The 19,360-nt window shown below is 43.5% G+C and overlaps 1 protein-coding gene across 1 annotated transcript in view; it reads right to left on the reverse strand.

The window, feature by feature from the left end:
* Positions 1 to 19,360, reverse strand: part of PCCA (propionyl-CoA carboxylase subunit alpha) — a 382,136-nt gene that overhangs the window by 353,077 nt on the left and 9,699 nt on the right. Inside the window, exon 2 of the mRNA XM_081082496.1 lies at positions 10,635 to 10,712. Within this exon, the coding sequence (XP_080938622.1) occupies positions 10,635 to 10,712 (78 nt within the window). The remainder of the gene's footprint in view (positions 1 to 10,634; positions 10,713 to 19,360) is intronic.

Below are 19,360 nucleotides of genomic sequence, written 5' to 3' on the forward strand. Positions count from 1 at the left end.
GTCATGTAAATCCTTACTGATAAGATTGTCTATTACTGGAACTTGCCTGCCTAAGGGCTATAGGTGTATCCCAAACAGAATAAAAGGATGGCAAGGCCTGAGCAGAGGTGGAGTCCTTCTTCTTGGGATGGGATCCCACCTGGCCCCCCAATTTCCAAATTATGATTTCTTGTCTCTTCTCTTTCATTTGTGTGCGGCCCCTCTTCCAGAGCCCGAACCCTGAACCACATGGGGCGTGGGGGGACATTCATATCTGGCGCCCAATGTGGGGCATCTGGAGAAGACTTCGCCTAGAGCGAAAAAATGAAGAATTCACCGGATAGGTGGGGACACCAGATAGGTGAGGATATTTACCACACGCAAAGCCCACCGTCAGCTGCAGAAATCGCAATCTGTAAGTAGGGTGGGAACGTGTCTTCTTAGGCAGGCTAGTGGGGCAGAATTCGGTTAAAAAGTAAGAAACTTTATTGTAGACTTTTGATTTGCATGCTTAAGGAATTAAAGTTTCAGAAGGTATTCTCTTACAGTTTTTGCTTGATGCTATAGAACATAACCCTTGGTTTCCTGAAGAAGGTACATTAGATCTTGAATGTTTGGCAAAGATTGGGTCAAAATTTGAAAAAGCTCGGCAGCAGGGAAAAAACTTGCCTCCAAACTGTTTCCCCTTGTGAAACACGGTATTTCATTTGCTAGAGCCTTTTAAAGAGGCTAGGGAGGATAAATCTCCTCCCCTTGCACCCTCCACTCCTAAAGAAGAGCAAAAAGAAAAGAAAAATTGGAGGAATGGCCTTCATGGCCCCCTCCACCCCCATGTCCTAATCCTGAAATGTTTAATTCACCGTTAATAGAATCACATGTGCAAAGAGCTATCCAAGAGGGATTACAGGAGAAATTATGATTAATATTTCTGAAGCATTCTTAGCTCCTTATTATTGGTATTCTCTGGCTCGTGCAACTCTGGATGGAGGATATTATTTATTATGGAAGGGAGAATTTTTGGAGAAATGTCAGGAACAAGCCCACGCAAACCCAAACTGCGGGCTGAATGCTCAAATAACTTATGAAAAGCAAGCAGGAGGTGGGGGAAGGGAGACACATGGTGACCCTGTCCCCCTCCCGAGTGAGCTAGGAAAAGTCTCCTCGCCATGAAAACTTTTACAAAAGTTAGAAATGTGTCTGGGATTTCTGTGCATGTATAAAGAGAAAGCTAGCTGCCCTGATAGGTTTGGCTAAGTGAATAGAGCATCGCCTAGGGCAGGGGTGGGCAAACTTTTTGACTCGAGGGCCACAATGGGTTCTTAAACTGGACCGGAGGGCCGGAACAAAAGCATGCATGGAGTGTTTGTGTGAACTAATATAAATTCAAAGTAAACATCATTACATAAAAGGGTACGGTCTTTTTTTTTTTTTTTTTTAGTTTTATTCATTTCAAACGGGCCGGATCCAGGCCAGATCCGGCCCACGGGCTGTAGTTTGCCCACGGCTGGCCTAGGGACTGAAGGGTCCTGGGTTCGATTCCGGTCAAGGGCATATACCTTGGTTGCGGGTGCATCCCTAGTAGGGGGTGTGCAGGATGCAGCTAATCTATGTTCCTCTCTCACCGATGTTTCTGACTCTGTCTCTCTCCCATCCTCTCTGTAAAAAATCAATAAAATATATTTTTTTTAAAAAAAGAGAAAGCTGGCTTAAGACAAAATGTGCACACAGTCCGATTTTGGATTTTAATAAAGTCTTGAACTAAGCTTAACTCTCTTTACGGATGGTATAGAAAGACCAAGACTGTTTTTATCCTCAGAAAGATGGCGGAAAGAAACCAAAAAGAAAAATCCAGGCTGGTTCTAGCAACAAGATTGGTATTTCCATAATAAAGAGTTTTTAAAATGCTAATGAACCGCGTTCAAAAGTTAACTTTAAGGCTGCCAAGAAAATCAGTAAAATTGTCTGTTACAAAAATTTGCCAAAGAAAATGCCTTAAGATAATTACAATTGGATTTAAATCTCAAAAAATTGTTGAAACATAGATAAATAATATATTAATTATAAAGGTCCAATCACACGGGGGGGGGGGGGGGGGGGAGTTAGCTGCACCTCTCTAATGGAGGAAGGGGCTAGTCGCCCTTGCCCCAACAGAAAAATATGATCGTTTTAAAAATCAAGCGGCTAGGCCCTCGCCAGACAAAAACATAAGTTCCCCGCTGGTAGCAACTTCTAAAGACAAGGTTGCTTCCAGGCTTCCCCTCCTTGGGACTGGTCATATTTCCAGCAAAAAAGAATGTAACTAATTTGCATTTGTATGGCTACCGAACTCTAGCAGCTTAATCGAAGAAACGCTAAATATTTGACTTGCCAGCTCTAAAAGTTCAAGGTTCAAATTAAATTGGGAGAAATAATGTAGTTGTGGTAACTAAATGTTTAAAGTATAAAAATTTATTTCATATATATATATTTGATGATCTTTCCAAGTTAAATTTCAAGTCTTTACCCAGGGATAACTTTGGAGCATTATCTCGATTCCTTAAGGTTCTGCTTCCCGGCATATGTCAACAGTTTGGCTCAAATAAACTCACAAAAATTCTTTACAGGTTTCAATGTTGTTGTTTTTTTAACATTACTTGGCGTAGTCTACAGGATTCCAAAGAAACTCACCCAGGACCATCCCTTGGACTTGGACTCGGTGCTAAGATCCAGCAAAGGGCCCATTGAGCCCGCCGGTTCTCCGCCATTGGGTGAATGTGGGTGAGTTGTCTCTTGGATCCAGGACCTTCCCTTGCTTCGGTAGAGGGTCGGACTTTATTTGAACTGTTTTAAAATCCTCGAGGTGGAACCAGGGTCGATAGAACCCCAGGTTAAGGGTTGACAGAACACAGGCTAAGGTGGGACTAGAGAAAAAAATGGGTGGCTGGTTTTGATTTTGGCTTTTCAACTGGAATTGCTGAGAGTCTGAGAAAAATAACCTTCGCCGTTGAAATGAGCTGAACTCATTCAGCTCCAAAGATAAAGGGGCAATATTTTCTTTTAGAATAGTCTGATTCCGGGGTATTCTTAGGTGACTAAGAATCTTTGTGGGGGTGTCAAATCAGGAGCCCCATAGGGAAGTCCCAACGCAACTATAATTAACTAAATGGCTAATCTAGGGGGCCACCATAAGGCTTGGTCTGCCTGGCCGAACCTTTCCTGTGGTTTTAGACAGTCGCCATGTTGGGCTGCCTGACTTGGCAGCCACCATGTTGGCTACATGGCTTGCCACTCCCCTGGGGGTCACCATCTTGAAACAGCAAAGGCCAAACCCTCCCTCTGAATTAGCCAATCAGGAGAGACCATGTGCCTGAGATCCAATCAAGAGCAAGGAACAGGTCACATGGGTTAAGGCATCTGCTTCAGAAAGGAACTTGCAGAGATTCAGAGCCAAGTTCAAACAGGAAACTCTCATGGGGTAGCATGTGTCCCCTCAGGGACTGGGCAGCCAAGAGTCAGGATCCCCTGTGGGGGCGTCTGCCAGTGATGCTCTGGATATTTGCGTTTACAGATTGGGAGTTTATGAATTATTTTCAATGCTCAATACACTGCTTGCAATAAGCCATGTGCCTCATTTTAAAATCTTACATATTATTCTTTATATGCTGAAATTATAACTGAATCCAAGTAAAGTCTAGGAAAATTACTGAAACCTCCCATAATCCCTCTGTATATGCAAATAAGTCAAAGGGGATAATCTTGAAAAATATAATTGCTAATATTTACAGGGTAAACTAAAGATTGTTGTTGAAATACTAAATCTGGAGAGAAACCAAGATGGCGGCATAGGTAAACACCAAACTTGCTGCCTCCTACAACAACTTCACAAATACAACAAAAAGACAAAACGGACATCATCCAGAACTACAGGAAGGCTGGCTGAGTGGAAATTCTACAACTAGAAGGAAAGAGAAAAGCACACTGAGAGTCAGGAGCTGCGGAAGTAAAGTGCAAAGGTACGGAGGCTCGAGCGCGTGCGGAAAGGGGCTGGTACCTGAGGATGCGGCTGTCTTTTTGAATCGGGAGGGAGTCACAAGCTCCTGACTGCTCTGAACTCCAGTCCCGGGTGAGTCTCTGGGGACCCAGGACTCATAAGGGGAGAAACTGGACTGTCTGGCAGTGGGCAGAACTCGGAACTCAAGGGCGGCTTTCCCTCAGAGGTGCTTGCAGCAATTAAATTACCGGGACACTGAGACGCGGGGGCCCCTTAGGGCAGGGCTGAGGATCTGCCATAGCTGCTTGCTCCGCCCTGTTGATTCCTTGAGACCCCGCCCCACCCAGGCTTCGGCAGAGGCTTTTGCATATGAATGCCCTGGCCCTTTGCAACCTGAAAATTACCTAACAAATTACAGCTGGGCCACACAGACCCAGAACTTCCAAGAGAAGGCCCAAGGCCCCACAGCAGCTTGCATTGCTTCACAGCTGGGCCTCATCTGGGCACCTCCAAACTCCAAAAAAGGAAGGGGAATCTGCAGATCTTTTCGTAGCTCCTGCTGGGTAACCTCAGGCAGAGACTAAATTAGAACCTCCTTAGATCCAAGAGCCAGTGTACCCAGTGGTCAGAGTGGGACCATCCAGATTACAACTCCTCAGATCCATAAGGGACACACTCAAGGGGCAGACTCAGTGAGCACCAAAGCCCCAGGTAACTGGGGAGGCTGAGCCACTGGGCCCTACAGGACACCTAGCACACAAAACCACTCTACCAACACAGGGAAGCATAGAAAATGCGGAGACAAAGAAACAGGTCACAAATGACAGAAATGGAGGAAAGAAAACGACTGGATATAGAGTTCAAAACCACGTTTATAAGGTTTTTCAAGAATTTTATGGAAACCGCTGATAAATTTAAAAAGGACATGACTTCTGCCTCTCAGCATAACCACTATTGCTTGTCTCATTTTTGTTCTCATGTTTATTTCTAGTCTGCAGATGCGGAATGAAGAGTCTTTAAAGGACTAGAACCCTGTTAGGCAGCATTCACTTTTCAAGATTGTTTAAGGGAAAGAAAAGGGGGAGATGTTGAAAACCGTCTATTGTCTTCTGTAGCAGAGAGGTGTGGACAAGGAGCCTGGAATGCTGGTGACCTTGAAACCCAGGCAAAGGTCAGGGCTATGCACCCATTGTGTAGTCCAGACAATGGTAGCTGAAGCAACTTCCCCACCAGATAGTCATGTAAATCCTTACTGATAAGATTGTCTGTTACTGGAACTTGCCTGCCTAAGGGCTATAGGTGTATCCCAAACAGAATAAAAGGATGGCAAGGCCTGAGCAGAGGTGGAGTCCTCTTGGGATGGGCTCCCGCGTGGCCCCCCAATTTCCAAATTATGATTTCTTGTCTCTTCTCTTTCATGTGTGTGTGGCCCCTCTTCCAGAGCCTGAACCCTGAACCAGTCAGGACATGGGATATTCACATTCCCTATTCTCATGAATATACATGAGACAAACTGACTGTTAAAACTCAAGTCAAAAAATAATCTCTTTAGTAATGATTAAATTTCACCTGGTTTAATTTTGACTTGATGTGAGTCTCTGATAAAATGTAGAGTAAGAAGCCGAACCGGTTTGGCTCAGTGGATAGAGCGTCGGCCTGCGGACTCAAGGGTCCCGGGTTCGATTCCGGTCAGGGGCATGTACCTGGGTTGCGGGCGCATCCCCAGTGGGAGATGTGCAGGAGGCAGCTGATCGATGTTTCTCTCTCATCGATGTTTCTAACTCTCTATCTCTCTCCCTTCCTCTCTGTAAAAAATCAATAAAATATATTAAAAAAAAATTAAAATAAAATAAAATGTAGAGTAAGAAAATAAACAATGGCAAGTTCAAGTGAGAATCAGTTTATTTAACAATTATGTATTACCAGCCTGGCCAGAGTGGCTCAGTTGGTTGAACATCGAAGGGTTGTCAGTTCAATCCCCAGTCAGGGCATGTACAAAAGGCAAGAGATCGAAATTTCCCTCTCATATCAATGTTTCCCTCTCCCCTTTTTCCTCTCCCTTCTCCCCTCTCCCTTTTTCCCTGTCCTTCTCTCTAAGCATGTCCTCAGGTGTTGGGGTCCTGCCCCATCAGGTCCAAGGGTTCCCAAAGGTGTGGAAGGAGTCGGCGAAGAAGGAATGACACGTAGGCAGCATTCAGTTGATCAGCATAGCCAGGTTCTCCAGCCAGGTTCTGTCTTTATTCTCTTGTTACATCTGTATTTATACCAGTTGATTTTAATCCTATCCATTCTATTCCAAATGTTTCTTTCCTGCAGCAACTGTGTCAAGCAGCAAGGGTGGACCAGCTTCCGGCAAATTCCCCCATTTTTATTTTTTAAATGACAGAGAGTATAAATCAGTGGCCACCTCTTGGATTGGATTATTTAAGACTCGGAAGAAGACTTGTTTGTGATTTTGCTAACAGGTCAGTCCGAGTCTTAATCCTATATCGGCTCCCCACACTCAGGTGAGGATTTAAAAATATATATATTACCAAAGATCAGGTCTACATGCACTTAAGACATTAACAATAAACAAACCAGTACAATATTTAAGGAATGGTTACAAAGACCGCAAGAATCCCTGGATGTAGAAAGATCTAATTAAATGCAGCCCTCAAATGAAGGGCAAGTCTATCAACTTGCTCTGAATACACACCTGTACTACCAACAAGTGCAAAAAAAATCATAGATTTTATTGTGACTGAGGATGCCACAGTTTCTCCATAAGTACCTTAGGCAAAGGCACAGCAAAGGAGAAGGCAAAGATAGCAGACAGCAGATCTGATTTCAGACATTTACAACAAAATAGGTACCTGCTAAGTGGATCCCAAGAGAAGGGGAAGGGGGGGGGGGTCTCTTTAAATGTTCTAAACCAAGATCACTATACAAATACTAGAGGCCCAGTGCACGAAATTCGTGCACTGGGGGGTGGGGTTCCCTCAGCCCAGCCTGCCCCTCTCACAGTCCGGAAGCCCTCAGTGGATGTCCTACTGACGGCAACAGTCTGGCAGCAGAGGCTCGAAGCAGGCGTCCTGTATGTGTGTGTGTGTGTGTGTGTGTGTGTGTGTGTCTACTGGGGCCTGCCCCCAAGCCGCGCCATGCAGGCTCGAAACAGTTGCCATGTGGGTGGGTGTGTGTGTGTGTTTTCCCACTGGGGGTCTGCCCCCAGCCATATTGGAGGCTCAGAGCAGGCACTGTGTGTGTGTGTGTGTCTGCTGGGGGCCTGCCCCTAGCCACACCATGGAGGCTTGGAGCAGGAGCCCCTCTGTGTTGATCTCTCAGGCTCCTGGCCTCCACTGCATGTTGTACTCTCCCTTGAGCTATGGCCAGGATGGGGGTGCTGCTTGCAAGCCGGGCTTTCCTGCTCCAGGACCGCCATGGTGACGGGGAAGCAGACCCAGCTGGGGGCTGCCCATAGGCCAGGCTTTCCCGCTTCCAGGTCTCCATGGCAACTGGGGAGCAGGCCCAGCTTGGAGCTGCCTGCAGGCCCGACTTGCTCTCCTGCTCCCGAATCCCCATGGCAACCGGGGAGCAGGCCCAGCTGGGAGCTGCCCACAAGCCGAGCTTTCCTGTTCCTGGATCAGGCCCAGCTTGGGGCTGCCCGCAGGCTGGGCTTTCCTGCTCCCTGATCAGGCCCAGCTGGGGGCTGCCCTCAGGCCAGGCTTGCTTTCCTGCTCCCAGATCATGATGGCAACTGGGGAGCAGGCAAAGTTTGGGGCTGCCCGCAGGCCAGGCTTGCTTTCCTGCTCCCGGATCAGGCGCAGCTGGGGGCTGCCAACAGGCCGCACTTTTCTACATACCGATGGCCGGATCACCACAGTGACCCAGGGCCCAGCGGCACTTCCCTGCTCTCCAATAGTCATAGGGTCCCGGCTGGGGGCGGGACTTAGCAGTGCGGGGCTCAGGTGGCACACAGGGGTCCCAGCTGGGGGCAGGGCTTATGCCCCGCTGCCCAGGGCTGCACATGGGGCCCGGATGGCATCTTGTGCAGTCCCACCCTGCCTGTAGTATAGGATAGAGGCCTGGTGCACGGGTGGGGGCCAGTTAGTTTGTCCTGAAGGGTGTCCCGGATCAGGGTGGGGGTCCCACTGGGGTGCCTGGCCAGTCTGGGTTAGGGGCTGAGGGCTGTTTTCAGGCTGGTGGGTGACTGAAGCTCCCAGCCTCTCCTTTTTTTTTTCTTTTTTTATTATTCTGGGATTTATTTACTTTCTATGGCTGTCACTGGATCTGAGAGCCGGCTTTAGCTCTGAGGCCGGCTCCAGCTTGAGGCCTCAGCTGCTGAAAGCAGATATCTGGGCTTTGTTTAGGTTCTATAATTGAAACACTGTTGCCATCACTGCCGCTCTAAGCTCTGAGCCCCCTGCCAGCAGAAAGCAGGTTTCTGGAGCTTGTTTAGGTTCTATAATTGCAACTTTGTTGCATCCGGAACTCAGAGCTGGGCTGCCGCAGGCCAGGGACCTTGGCTTCCTCCGTCACTGGAGCAAGCAAGCCTCCTAATCGCTTCAGCTGCCTGGCAGCCAGCAGCCATCTTGGTTGGCAGTTAATTTTCATATCCTGCTGATTAGCCAATGGGAAGGGTGTCGGAATTATGGTCAATTTGCATGTTTCTCTTTTATTAGATAGGATATTTATTTATTTTTAGTAATTATCAATGGTCACCAATATGGTAGGCAATTTAGCTATTCTTGTAACCCTCAGCAAAACTAAGTCTCAAACCAAAGTCTGCCACACATATAGACACTTACTAACAGACATATAAACAATCTTAAAATGTGCTCTGGGAATGAGCACATTTCCTGGATAAGCTCAGGGAAGTCTCAAGTTCCTGCACTTTATAATGCTCCAACAACCTGCATGAAAACTTCACATGAGGCAAATGCATCAATATTCTAACTTGGCTAAACATATTGTCAGACTCAGAGCCATCAAAAATTCTCCAGCCCAATGACTGAACACAGGACCATTTCATCAAGCACAGGTTCTAGCCTGAAAGGTAAAAATGAAAGGCCAGCTAGATGGTTACTCTTCCAATTCAAGGGCTCAGAATTTCTATAATATAATAACTTATTATATTATACCACTAATTTCATCAATGTGGGCCCATTTCTAACATGATTACCTAATGAGGAAGGCTATAGGGAGAAAGATGGTTGAATCACTTATATTTCCCTCCCCTTTGGAATGTGGCCTCTTTTTTTTCAATATATTTTATTGATTTTTTTACAGAAAGGAAGGGAGAGGGATAGACAGTTAGAAACATCAATGAGGAGAAACATTGATCAGCTGCCTCCTGCACACTCCCTACTGGGTATGTGCCCACAACCAAGGTACATGCCCTTGACCAGAATTGAACCTGGGACCCTTGAGTCTGCAGTCCGACGCTCTAGCCACTGAGCCAAACTGGTTAGGGCGAAATGTGGCCTCTTGAATAAATGCTAGCTAAGCACTCCTACAGTGTTCCTAATTAGGACAGCCATTACCTCTAGATGGGAATGCAACAGGTGTGCAGAAATGTACATACATATATGCACCCAAGGCATACCATCTATGCTGAAGTGGGGCTTTTTTTTTTCTACTAACATATAGATTTCATAATAGGGAGCTTATCATAGCTAATTCTTCTGGACCTATGCCATTCAATAAAGTAACCACTAGCCACATGAGGCTACTAAGCACTTCAAACATGGCTAATCAAATTGAGATGTGCCAGAAGTGTAGATTATACACTGGCTTTAGAAGTCTTGGTACAAAAAAAAAAAAAAAAAAAAAGCAAAGTATCTCATTGACACTTTTTTTATCGATCATATGTCAAATAACATTTTAGACACTGAGTGAAAATACATTAATCTCATCTGTTTACGTTTATTTTCTTAACTTGGCTATTAGAAAATTTAAAACTGCATATGCCCTGCAACTTTGTCCATATTATATTTCTATTGAACTGTAATAATGTAGACTCTTACTCTCCCCAAGCCTCTAGACCTCCTCAGTAGTTTTCTATGCTTCAACAGATGATTTAGAAGACATCAAGGCTATTTCACTGTCAAATAACCATTCGTATCAGTTCTTTCATGACATTCAACTTGAACCATCTCTTCTTAACCAAAACTCTTCTTCTGCCCTCTTTGATGCCTTTATTGTCACACTAAATCATGTTTTACCTCTAATCACCACTTCCAGTCCCTTTATCTCTTCTATTACCCAACTCAAACATTATATCAGGATTTTAACTTGAATTACTACGTCCAAAAATTTACAATATATGTAATTTCCTTCAATCGAAACAAATCTTACATATAAATTTTTAAAAATCAATAGTTTAAAATCTCTCAACTGCCCAGTTTTTAAGAGGAAAAAAAAAACCTCACATTATATTAGTTATTCTACTGAAAACAAGATAAACACATTGTAACTTTACTCAATTTTTGGCATACATACATACAAATACAAAATTAAAGACTCAGGCTGTGATTCACAATGTAAAAAGAAACAAAGATTGAACACCGATAAAACCTATGATGTTAGAGCAAGAAATCATTACACAGCATTAATAAAATTTAATCAGTCCACTGAACACAGTGTGGAAACAAGAAAGTAAAACCATTACAACTTACCTGTTGAAAATATTTTTTTGAATACTTACTTTTTCATTAGAATCATATCCTGCTGAACAGAGACTACGGGTCACCATTAAGTGCTGTCTTGAATGGTGTGAAACATTCTACAAAAAAAAAAAAAAAGTGAAATAAATTACAGCAATTTGAATGGGCTTCAAAAAATATTTATTTTTTAGAGGGGGAGGAGGAGGGGGAGAGAAGTGGGGAGGCAAATTTTAATTTTTCCAAAGTCACAGGGCTAGGCTATAATGGTTATAGGATTTAAGCATAGGCCTGTTAAAAACACTGAAGTTTTTTATTTTGAGATAATAAAAAAAGTGGCACCTCCCATCATAACACTAATGTCTATGCAAAGACATGATTTGGGGTGAAAAAAAAAACCAATTTGCCAAGAGGGTCTCACCACTCCCTGTGTTCAAATAAAAATTCAGTCTCCCACTGCCTTCAGCAGAAAAGCTATAACATAGTAACTTTTCTCTTACATTAAATTTAATAGGATAAAGGATATCCCTTCTCCTAAAAATCATGTCCTATGCTTATAACCTCAGCCAATGCAAAAAACAAATTGAAGAATGAGAAGCAAAAACTACCTGGGAATTTCTCATATTTATTCTGCCGCACGGTAGCACTAGGATATTTGCACAAGAAAGTAAATAGCATACCAGCTTTCTATCAATTTTATAAAATGGAACTCCCTAATACTGTAAGGTCTATAATGATCTGTTGCAGGAACATGTCACTATATCCTTTTACAAAAGGCAAAAATCATATGTGTCTTTAATCTCTACCAAATAAAGGATATAACTGATTCGTGGTAGCAAAAATCAAATGTGAGTCTTCCAGAGACAAAACGCAATCTGGGATAGAAAATTTGGGTATTTTAATTAGCTTTGGAGAGTGAGAATAAACAGTGATGTTTTTACCTCTGGGAAGGGAACACCTGGAAAAGCAGTGTATCACCTGGGAAAGAACTCCGGGAGAGGAAGTGAAGGAACCTCAGTTCTCATCCTAGCTCTACAATTTGAGCAAACCACTTTTTTAACCCCTCTGCTCTTTAAGAAATGCAAGATTAGGTTACTTTTCTTGAAGGTCACTTACTAACCTAAGCCACTCTTATTCAAAAAATGAAACTTAGTACAGAGGTATCTAACATGAACAAGCTTTTGACAATTGAAGGATATGCAGTTACTCCAAACTCAACATTTGGGCCAAGAAAATGTTGATGCAGATATCTATCACTCACTGCTCAACTACCTTGAGAAAAACAAACATGCAGAGCTACTTGGTAGAAATAATGCTAATTACAGGTGATCCTTGAACAACTGGGGGCAGGGTACAGGGATGCCCACTCCCTGTGCAGTCGAAATATACATTTAACTTTTGATTCTACAGTCGGTGCTTCACATCGATGAATTCAACCAACCTCGGATGTTTTCCATCTGTAGTTGGGAATGCAAAAACACTGAACCCAAGCCCTAGCCGGTTTGGCACAGTAGATAGAGCACTGGCCTGTGGACCAAAGGTCCCGGGTTTAATTCTGGTCAAGGGCACTTACCTTGGTTGCAGGCTCCTCCCTGGCCCGGGCCAGGCCCAGGCCCTGGTGGGGGTGAAGGGGGCGGGGAGGGGGGGGGGCGTGCAAGAGGCAACCAATCAATGTGTTTCTCCTCTCACATCGATGTTTCTCTCTGTCTTTCCCTCTCTTTTCCACTCTCCCTAAAAATCAATGGAAAAATATCCTCGGGTGAGGATTTAAAAAAAATTACTGAATCCAATCTGCATTTGGTTGAATCTGAGGATTTGAAACCCCCATACAAAGGGCTGACTATGTTTATTGAAAACAATCTGCTCATAAGTGAACCCACACAGTTTGTGTTGTTCCAGGGCCAACTGTACATAGACTCTAATAAATATGCATTACACATTAAATCTCTAGGATAAAAACCTCAGGACTCTGTCTCATTAGACTCATGAAGAATGGACTAAGCTAAATTTGGCCTAACTGGAGACAGTTTCTATCCCAGAACAACCCAGAAATGTCTAAGTGGCCAAGCTCTGAAAAATGTTTGGGTTGGCTGACTCAATGTATATTATCTTTACTTTCAGGAAACTACCAATAACATAAAACATCTGTACCACAAAACTCTTAAAACTAAATCAACTCTATTATACACTACACCTGTCCAAAAATGTAGACGACGTAGCATTATACCTAAGTGCTCAAAACTGGTCTTTTGTCATCTTTTTATTAGTATTTAAAAATACTCAGTCCTGAAAATCTAAGACTATATTTTACCACCATTATCAAAAAGAAGACATATAACTGTACACATGTGAATTTGTGATAAAGTATCTCCAAATTTTAAAAAACATGGATGCCCCTCATTAGCCAAGTAACTAGAAGTAGAAATGGTACAAGCAGACAAAACTATAACAAAACAACTACTATGGAGAAAAAAGGGTTTGGGCCTTTCCCATAGTGAGTCTGAACTGGTTTGTAGGCAGCCCCATAAAAGTTCTCTTTGTCCTTGTTTACTCTTGGTGGAATTTCATGGAAATTCAAGGTTTTAAAGAACATAAGTTAAAAATCACACAATTTTGTACAACTACAATAATTTTTTAATACATGGAACAAGTTAGCAGAAATCTGATAATTTGGACTTATACACAGAATTTTAATGTTTATTGTTTTTGTTAAGCATAGAATAAACTGACTACAGGCCCAGTCCAAAATTCTTTTAAAAAACTTCCTAGTAACAGGAGTCCGAGGAAAAACTTTAATGAACTTCATTTATTTATAAAGACTATTTAGCTTATCATAGCCAAAAGGAAAAGGTCAGCATGTGCAAAATTACTTCCTCATAGCATAATGCATTGGTTCTCTTCTGCGAGAATAAAGATTTCCTATATTTTGACACTTAGAAAGGAAATGCCTACTCACACATGGGAAGTCAGCATGACCTTCAAAGTCACAAGACCTGGGTCAACTCTTTGCTCCACTGCTTTATAGCTATGCAACATCGAGCAAATCATTTCTCTAGACTCCACTTATAAAACGTAGGTGATGACACCGCCCCTGCTTTTCTATGGAGTTGTTAAAAGGATCAAAGGAGACTTGATAAACTATAAAGCACTAAGAAAATGTAAGGTATTACACAAAAAATAAATCTGATTATGTAGGAAAAATGTCCTTCCTTCTTAAATTATACCAGACCATTTGGGAGTTAGCATTAAAATAAGAATACAGTAAGTAAGAGCTCTTGTCTAGCCTATGACAGATTCTGACATTTGTTAAATATAAAGGAAATGTCCTCGTATATAAACTGGGCATAATAACAGTACTTACCTAGGATATAGGCTACTTTAAGAATTAAATGAGAATGTGTAAACTGTCTAGCAGTTCTGCATATATTACAGTAAGCACACAATAACTGTTGCCCCCAAAAGGGGAGGGAGAATGTACAGCTTTTAGACAAACTGGATGCATGTCTTCCAGCCATTACAAACAAGGAAATGAAAATAACCTTTTCTAAACTAAGACAGTACCTACTTTCACACTGTAGACATGACCTCATGTGACAGTTCAAACTGGTAAGTTCAGTAGCAATTATCTTAAAGAACAATTTAAACACTAGTTCTGTACAAAACTACTGTTGTTCTTAACATACCTACAGTGGCATTCAAGTGAATACTAAAACAATTCTGAGAATTCTTTATCAGAATGCATTCTGCTTCAAAAAAGAAACTCTCCTCAAAAATGTGAACAACAGATCTTACCAAGGTAAAAGTACACACTGGTTTGTGTATCAACCTCAACATTTCCAGAAGAAGGTCATCTCTACCAAGTTTCATGACACAGAGCTGGGAAGCTGGGTATTTCAGCATTAACAGACCTGGAATGACCTTTTAAGCCTTAAAATTTAAGGGAACTCCCTCTGAAAACACTAATGGAAATCAGGCTTTTTCACTTAAGCACAGCTTTTTCTTTCAAACAGACATTGATTACATATTTAGTCTTCGGGACCTCACTGGCCATTCCAGTCTTCAACTGTCTGCCAAAGACCTGTTAAAAGCAAGGCTGAACACCTGATATTTGAGAGAGGGGATCCAATCTCAAGATTCTTGGGCTATGCCTCCATAGTAAGCTAAAGCACCAAGTAACTATACACAACTCCATAACTTCACCATCCCTCCATGGCTCCACCAGACCATTCCTCCCACCCGCCTACAGTGGATGTCATTGGTGCCCATCCAGAGCCTCTTTACCACTCAGCACAGGGGCCCCATCGGGTGGGTAATGAACTACTCATGGCTCACACCTTCTCCCAAATCTGGCCTATATGCCTCAACCAAACAGGAGTTCTCATCAAGCCCCCACTCTCACAGCCAATGACTGATTAACACTAAATTCCAAAGGCCAACCACCCTCACCACAACATAGGGCCAATTGGGTAATAAAATCTGTGCTTCACAGCTGGCTGTCCTATGTGGCAGACACTAGGCACATGTGGCTACAGAGCACTTGAAATGTGCCAGTCCCAAAATGAGGTGCTTCAGTGTAAAATACACATCAGATTTGAAAACTTAACACCAAAAAAAGTAAAAGACCTACTGAGTTTTTTTTATTTCCATGTTGAAATATTTGTAATACATTGGGTGAAATAATCATATATATATATATATATATATATACACACACACACACACACACACACACACATACACACACACTAATAAAAGACAAACATGCAAATTGTTTGCTATGCCTTAAGCCATCCCCACCAGCCAATCAGAGCGACTATATGCAAATTAACCCAACCAAGATGGCAGCCAGCAGCCACAGAGCTGGAGCAAGGAGGAGGCTTGGTTGCCCAGTGATGGAGGAAGCCAAGCTTCCCGCTTGCCCTGGCTGGCTCTGAGCTCCTCTCAAGGCTACAAAGTTTCAATTATAGAAGGTAAATAAATCCCAGAATAAAAATAGAAAAGAAAAAAAGGAGAGGCTGGGAGCTTGGGTCGCCAGGGGGCTTGGCCAGCCTGAAAACGGCCCTCAGCCCCTCACTCAGACTGGCCAGGCACCCCAGTGGGGACCCCCACCCTGAAGGGTGTGTGACCAGCTGCAAACAGCCATCATTCCCTCACCCAGGCTGACCAGGCACCCCAGCGGGACCCCCACCCTGATCCGGGACACCCTTCAGGGCAAATCAGCAGGCCCCCACCCGTGCACCAGGCTTCTATCCTATATAGTAAAAGGGTAATATGCAAATTGATCCTAACAGCAGAACAACTGGGCATGACTGGTCACTATGACACACACTGACCACCAGGGGGCAGATGCTCAATGCAGGAGCTGTCCCCTGGTGGTCAGTGCGCTCCCACATGGGGGAGCTCTGCTCAGCCACAAGCCAGGCTGATGGCTGCCAGTACAGTGGTGGTGGTGGGAGCCTCTCCCTCCTTCTCAGCAGCACTAAGGATGTCCGACTGCAGCTTAGGTCTGCTCCCCGGTGGCAAGTGGACATCCCCCGAGGGCTACTGGGCTGCCAGAGGGATGTCTGATTGCCATCTTAGGCCCAATCCCCCCGGGGAGCAGGTCTAAGCCAGCAAGTGGTCATCCCCCAAGGGGTCCCAGACTGCAAGAGGGCACAGGCCGGGCTGAAGGACCCCTTCCCCGAGTGCACAAATTTTTGTGTACCAGGCCTCTAATATATATATATATATATATGCCTAAGCGACTGTTATGACCGAACAACCAGAACAACCAGCTGGTAGCTATGATGCGTACTGCCCCAAACCTTGCTGCTGGGGCTCTAACAGCCCCAAATCTGGTCCCGCTCCCAGACAGGAGGGAGGACGGAGCCCAATTCCTCGTGGAACTGGCTGCTGGTTAGCTTGCTGCTGGGGCCAACCTCCCATGGCCCCCTTGATCGGCCCAGATCACCAGCCAGGCCGAGGGACCCCACCTGTGCATGAATTCTGTTGGACACACTGAGCTAGAATAGTGCTTCTCAAACTTTACTAGTGATCAGCATCACCTGGAGGGCTTATAAAACAGATTGCTGGGGTCCACTCCCAGCTTCTAACTGGCAGGCTTGGGTTCCTGCTGGAAAATCAGCATTTCTGATTAGTTTCCAGGTAATGCTGCTACAGTTGGCAGAAGTCCTGTGCTTGGAGAACTACTGCTCCAGAGTTCCCCTGCGAATGAGACATGAGAGGGAAGCTAGTTTCCAGCTGGGCCCCTTCCTTGCTTAGCATATTTTCCCCTGCTCTATCCTGCTGTCTTCACTCTTCTCTCAAACACCACCTGCACAAAATCCCTTTTCAGGCTCTGCTTCTAGGAAACCTACCCATCCCACCTCCATAGAACTATTTATATATAACTATAGCTTTCACAAAGTTCCAAATTAATAGCAATTAATGAGATGGGAAATATCACTGCATTTTTGTAAATGAGTAACTGAGAAGGTATTTATTGGATTGATAGGACATGATTTGTTTATCCTAATGAACAAATGTTCTTAACTATAAGTCTGGGACAGCTTTATAGCCTACTGCTTCCCTCTTTTCCATTACTACTATGAATCTCAAACTAGTTTTTGTACCCAAAACATGTAAATTTGCACTTTCTCTTTTTTACTAAGTTTGCTAACATGGTATAATGAAGGTGTTGAAGTCAGATCTTAGTTTAAATCCTGCATTACCACTTAAATTGTGGTGTGACCTTGGGCAAGTTACTTAACCTCACTCAGCTGGAAAAATGAGAAGCACCTAATGGTGATTTAATGATAAAATGTGAACTCAGCTTCCCTTCCCCTTTGCCATTTCAAGAAGGTTCCTGGCTCCTTCTCTTTTCCCACATCCCTCAAAAGACAAATAAGGTGAACCCACCCCTCCGTATTTTGTAAATTCAATCAAAGTATTGTAATGTAACTGTTATCTTGATCTTCCCTCCTAAGCGTCAGCCATCTAGATCTCTAAAACACTACCATATTCAAAGATATTGATCAATGATTAAGAATCAATCTTTTTTGTTAATTAAGATATAATGCACATACCATAAAACTCGTTTTTTTTGTAAATATACAGTTCAGTGGTTTTTCATATATTCACAAGGTTGTGGAACCATCACCACTTTCTAATTGCAGAACATTTTTCATCACCCCAAAAAGAAACCCCTTAGTTGTTATCAGTCTCTCCCATCACCCTACCCCACAGCCCCTGGCAACCACTAATCTATTTTCTGTCTCTATAGATCTGTCTATTCTGGACATTTCGAATAAATGGATTCCTAAAATATGTGGCCTTTTGTCCTTCTTTTCAAGAGTCCTTGGTTCCTCTCTTTCGTTGTATCTCCCTTCCAATCCAACAGCAAATAGTGACTGTAGTTCCAAAATATATACCAAATCTGACCAGTCTTCACCAACTCCGGTGCTACCAGACCACCCTCATGCAAACTGCCATCATCTCTAATTTAAACTTCTACAATAGCCTCCGGACTGGCTCACTGCTTCCACTCCTCAAACCTCCATCTCCCTCAACCAGAGTAGTCTTTCCAAAATGTAAATCCAATTTGTTTAACACCCTCCAATGGATTCCATTAGGATACATTTCTACTACAAGCCCCTACATGACTGTTCCACTTACCCCATCTCCTAGCATATCCCCCCTCCTTCACTTCACTCCAACCATACTAGTACTGGCTATATTCATCCTTTTATGCAATTACTAGTGGCCCAGTGATGAATTTGTGCACACTGAAAGGAAATTAATTAGAAGAAATATTTTAATATCACTATTTGCCCTTTCTCTATAATAGAAGTGTCAGAGATGAAAGAAAATTAGTAAAATCTATATGAAAATCCTATATAATAAAAGCCTAATATTCTAAGTGTCCGGTCTGGTCATCCATTCAACCAATCAAAGCGTAATACGCTAATGATATGCTAAGGCTACTCAACCGCTCACTATAAGGTGCACTGACCATGAGGGGGCAGACAGTTGACCGGTCGACCAGTTGCTATGACATGCACTGACCACCAAGGGGCAGACACTCTGACCAGTAGGTTAGCTTGCTGCTGGGGTCTGGCCAATCGAGACTGAGCTAGACAGGCCAGACACGCCCTGGAGCCCTCCCACAGTCCCTCGTCCTGCCCAGCCCCACCCCCAATTGGCCCCCAACACCCCAATCAAGGATGGGGCTGGCTGGCCAACCGCCTGCGGCCCCTCCCCCTGGCCCACCTGGCCCCTGATGGGCTCCCATCGGGGCAGGCCAGCCGGACCCCACCCATGCACACATTCATGCACCAGGCCTCTGGTAATATATAAATTGATTAATAAACAAACAATAACATGATATAACAACAACAAAGACATGACATTAAAAAAACAAGATATAAAAACAACAATAACATGATATAAAAACAATATTAATGCAAACAATGACTGATAAAGTGATTAGACTTATTCTATTATCTCCCTGTATACCACATTAAGAGTGAAAACGCTTTTAAAGTGCTTGACTAATTTCCCTTGTGATGAAGTATTTACAACTTTAACATCACACGATCTTCAAACTCGAGAGAAAGCAACATATAACTGACCATGTCTGAAAATGGGTTCAGGCAGGAATATTCCTACTCTGCTAGAGTTTGTCCTTGTGATTTATTAATAGTCATCACAAATGCTGTCTTCGAACTAATTTAAATGGGAGGCCAGTGTCAGACAGGGACAAATAGCGCGCATGCGTGAGTCAACGTTTATT

This window comes from Myotis nattereri (assembly GCF_964212035.1).
Source record: "Myotis nattereri genome assembly, chromosome: 2".
Taxonomy (NCBI): Eukaryota; Metazoa; Chordata; class Mammalia; order Chiroptera; family Vespertilionidae; genus Myotis; species Myotis nattereri.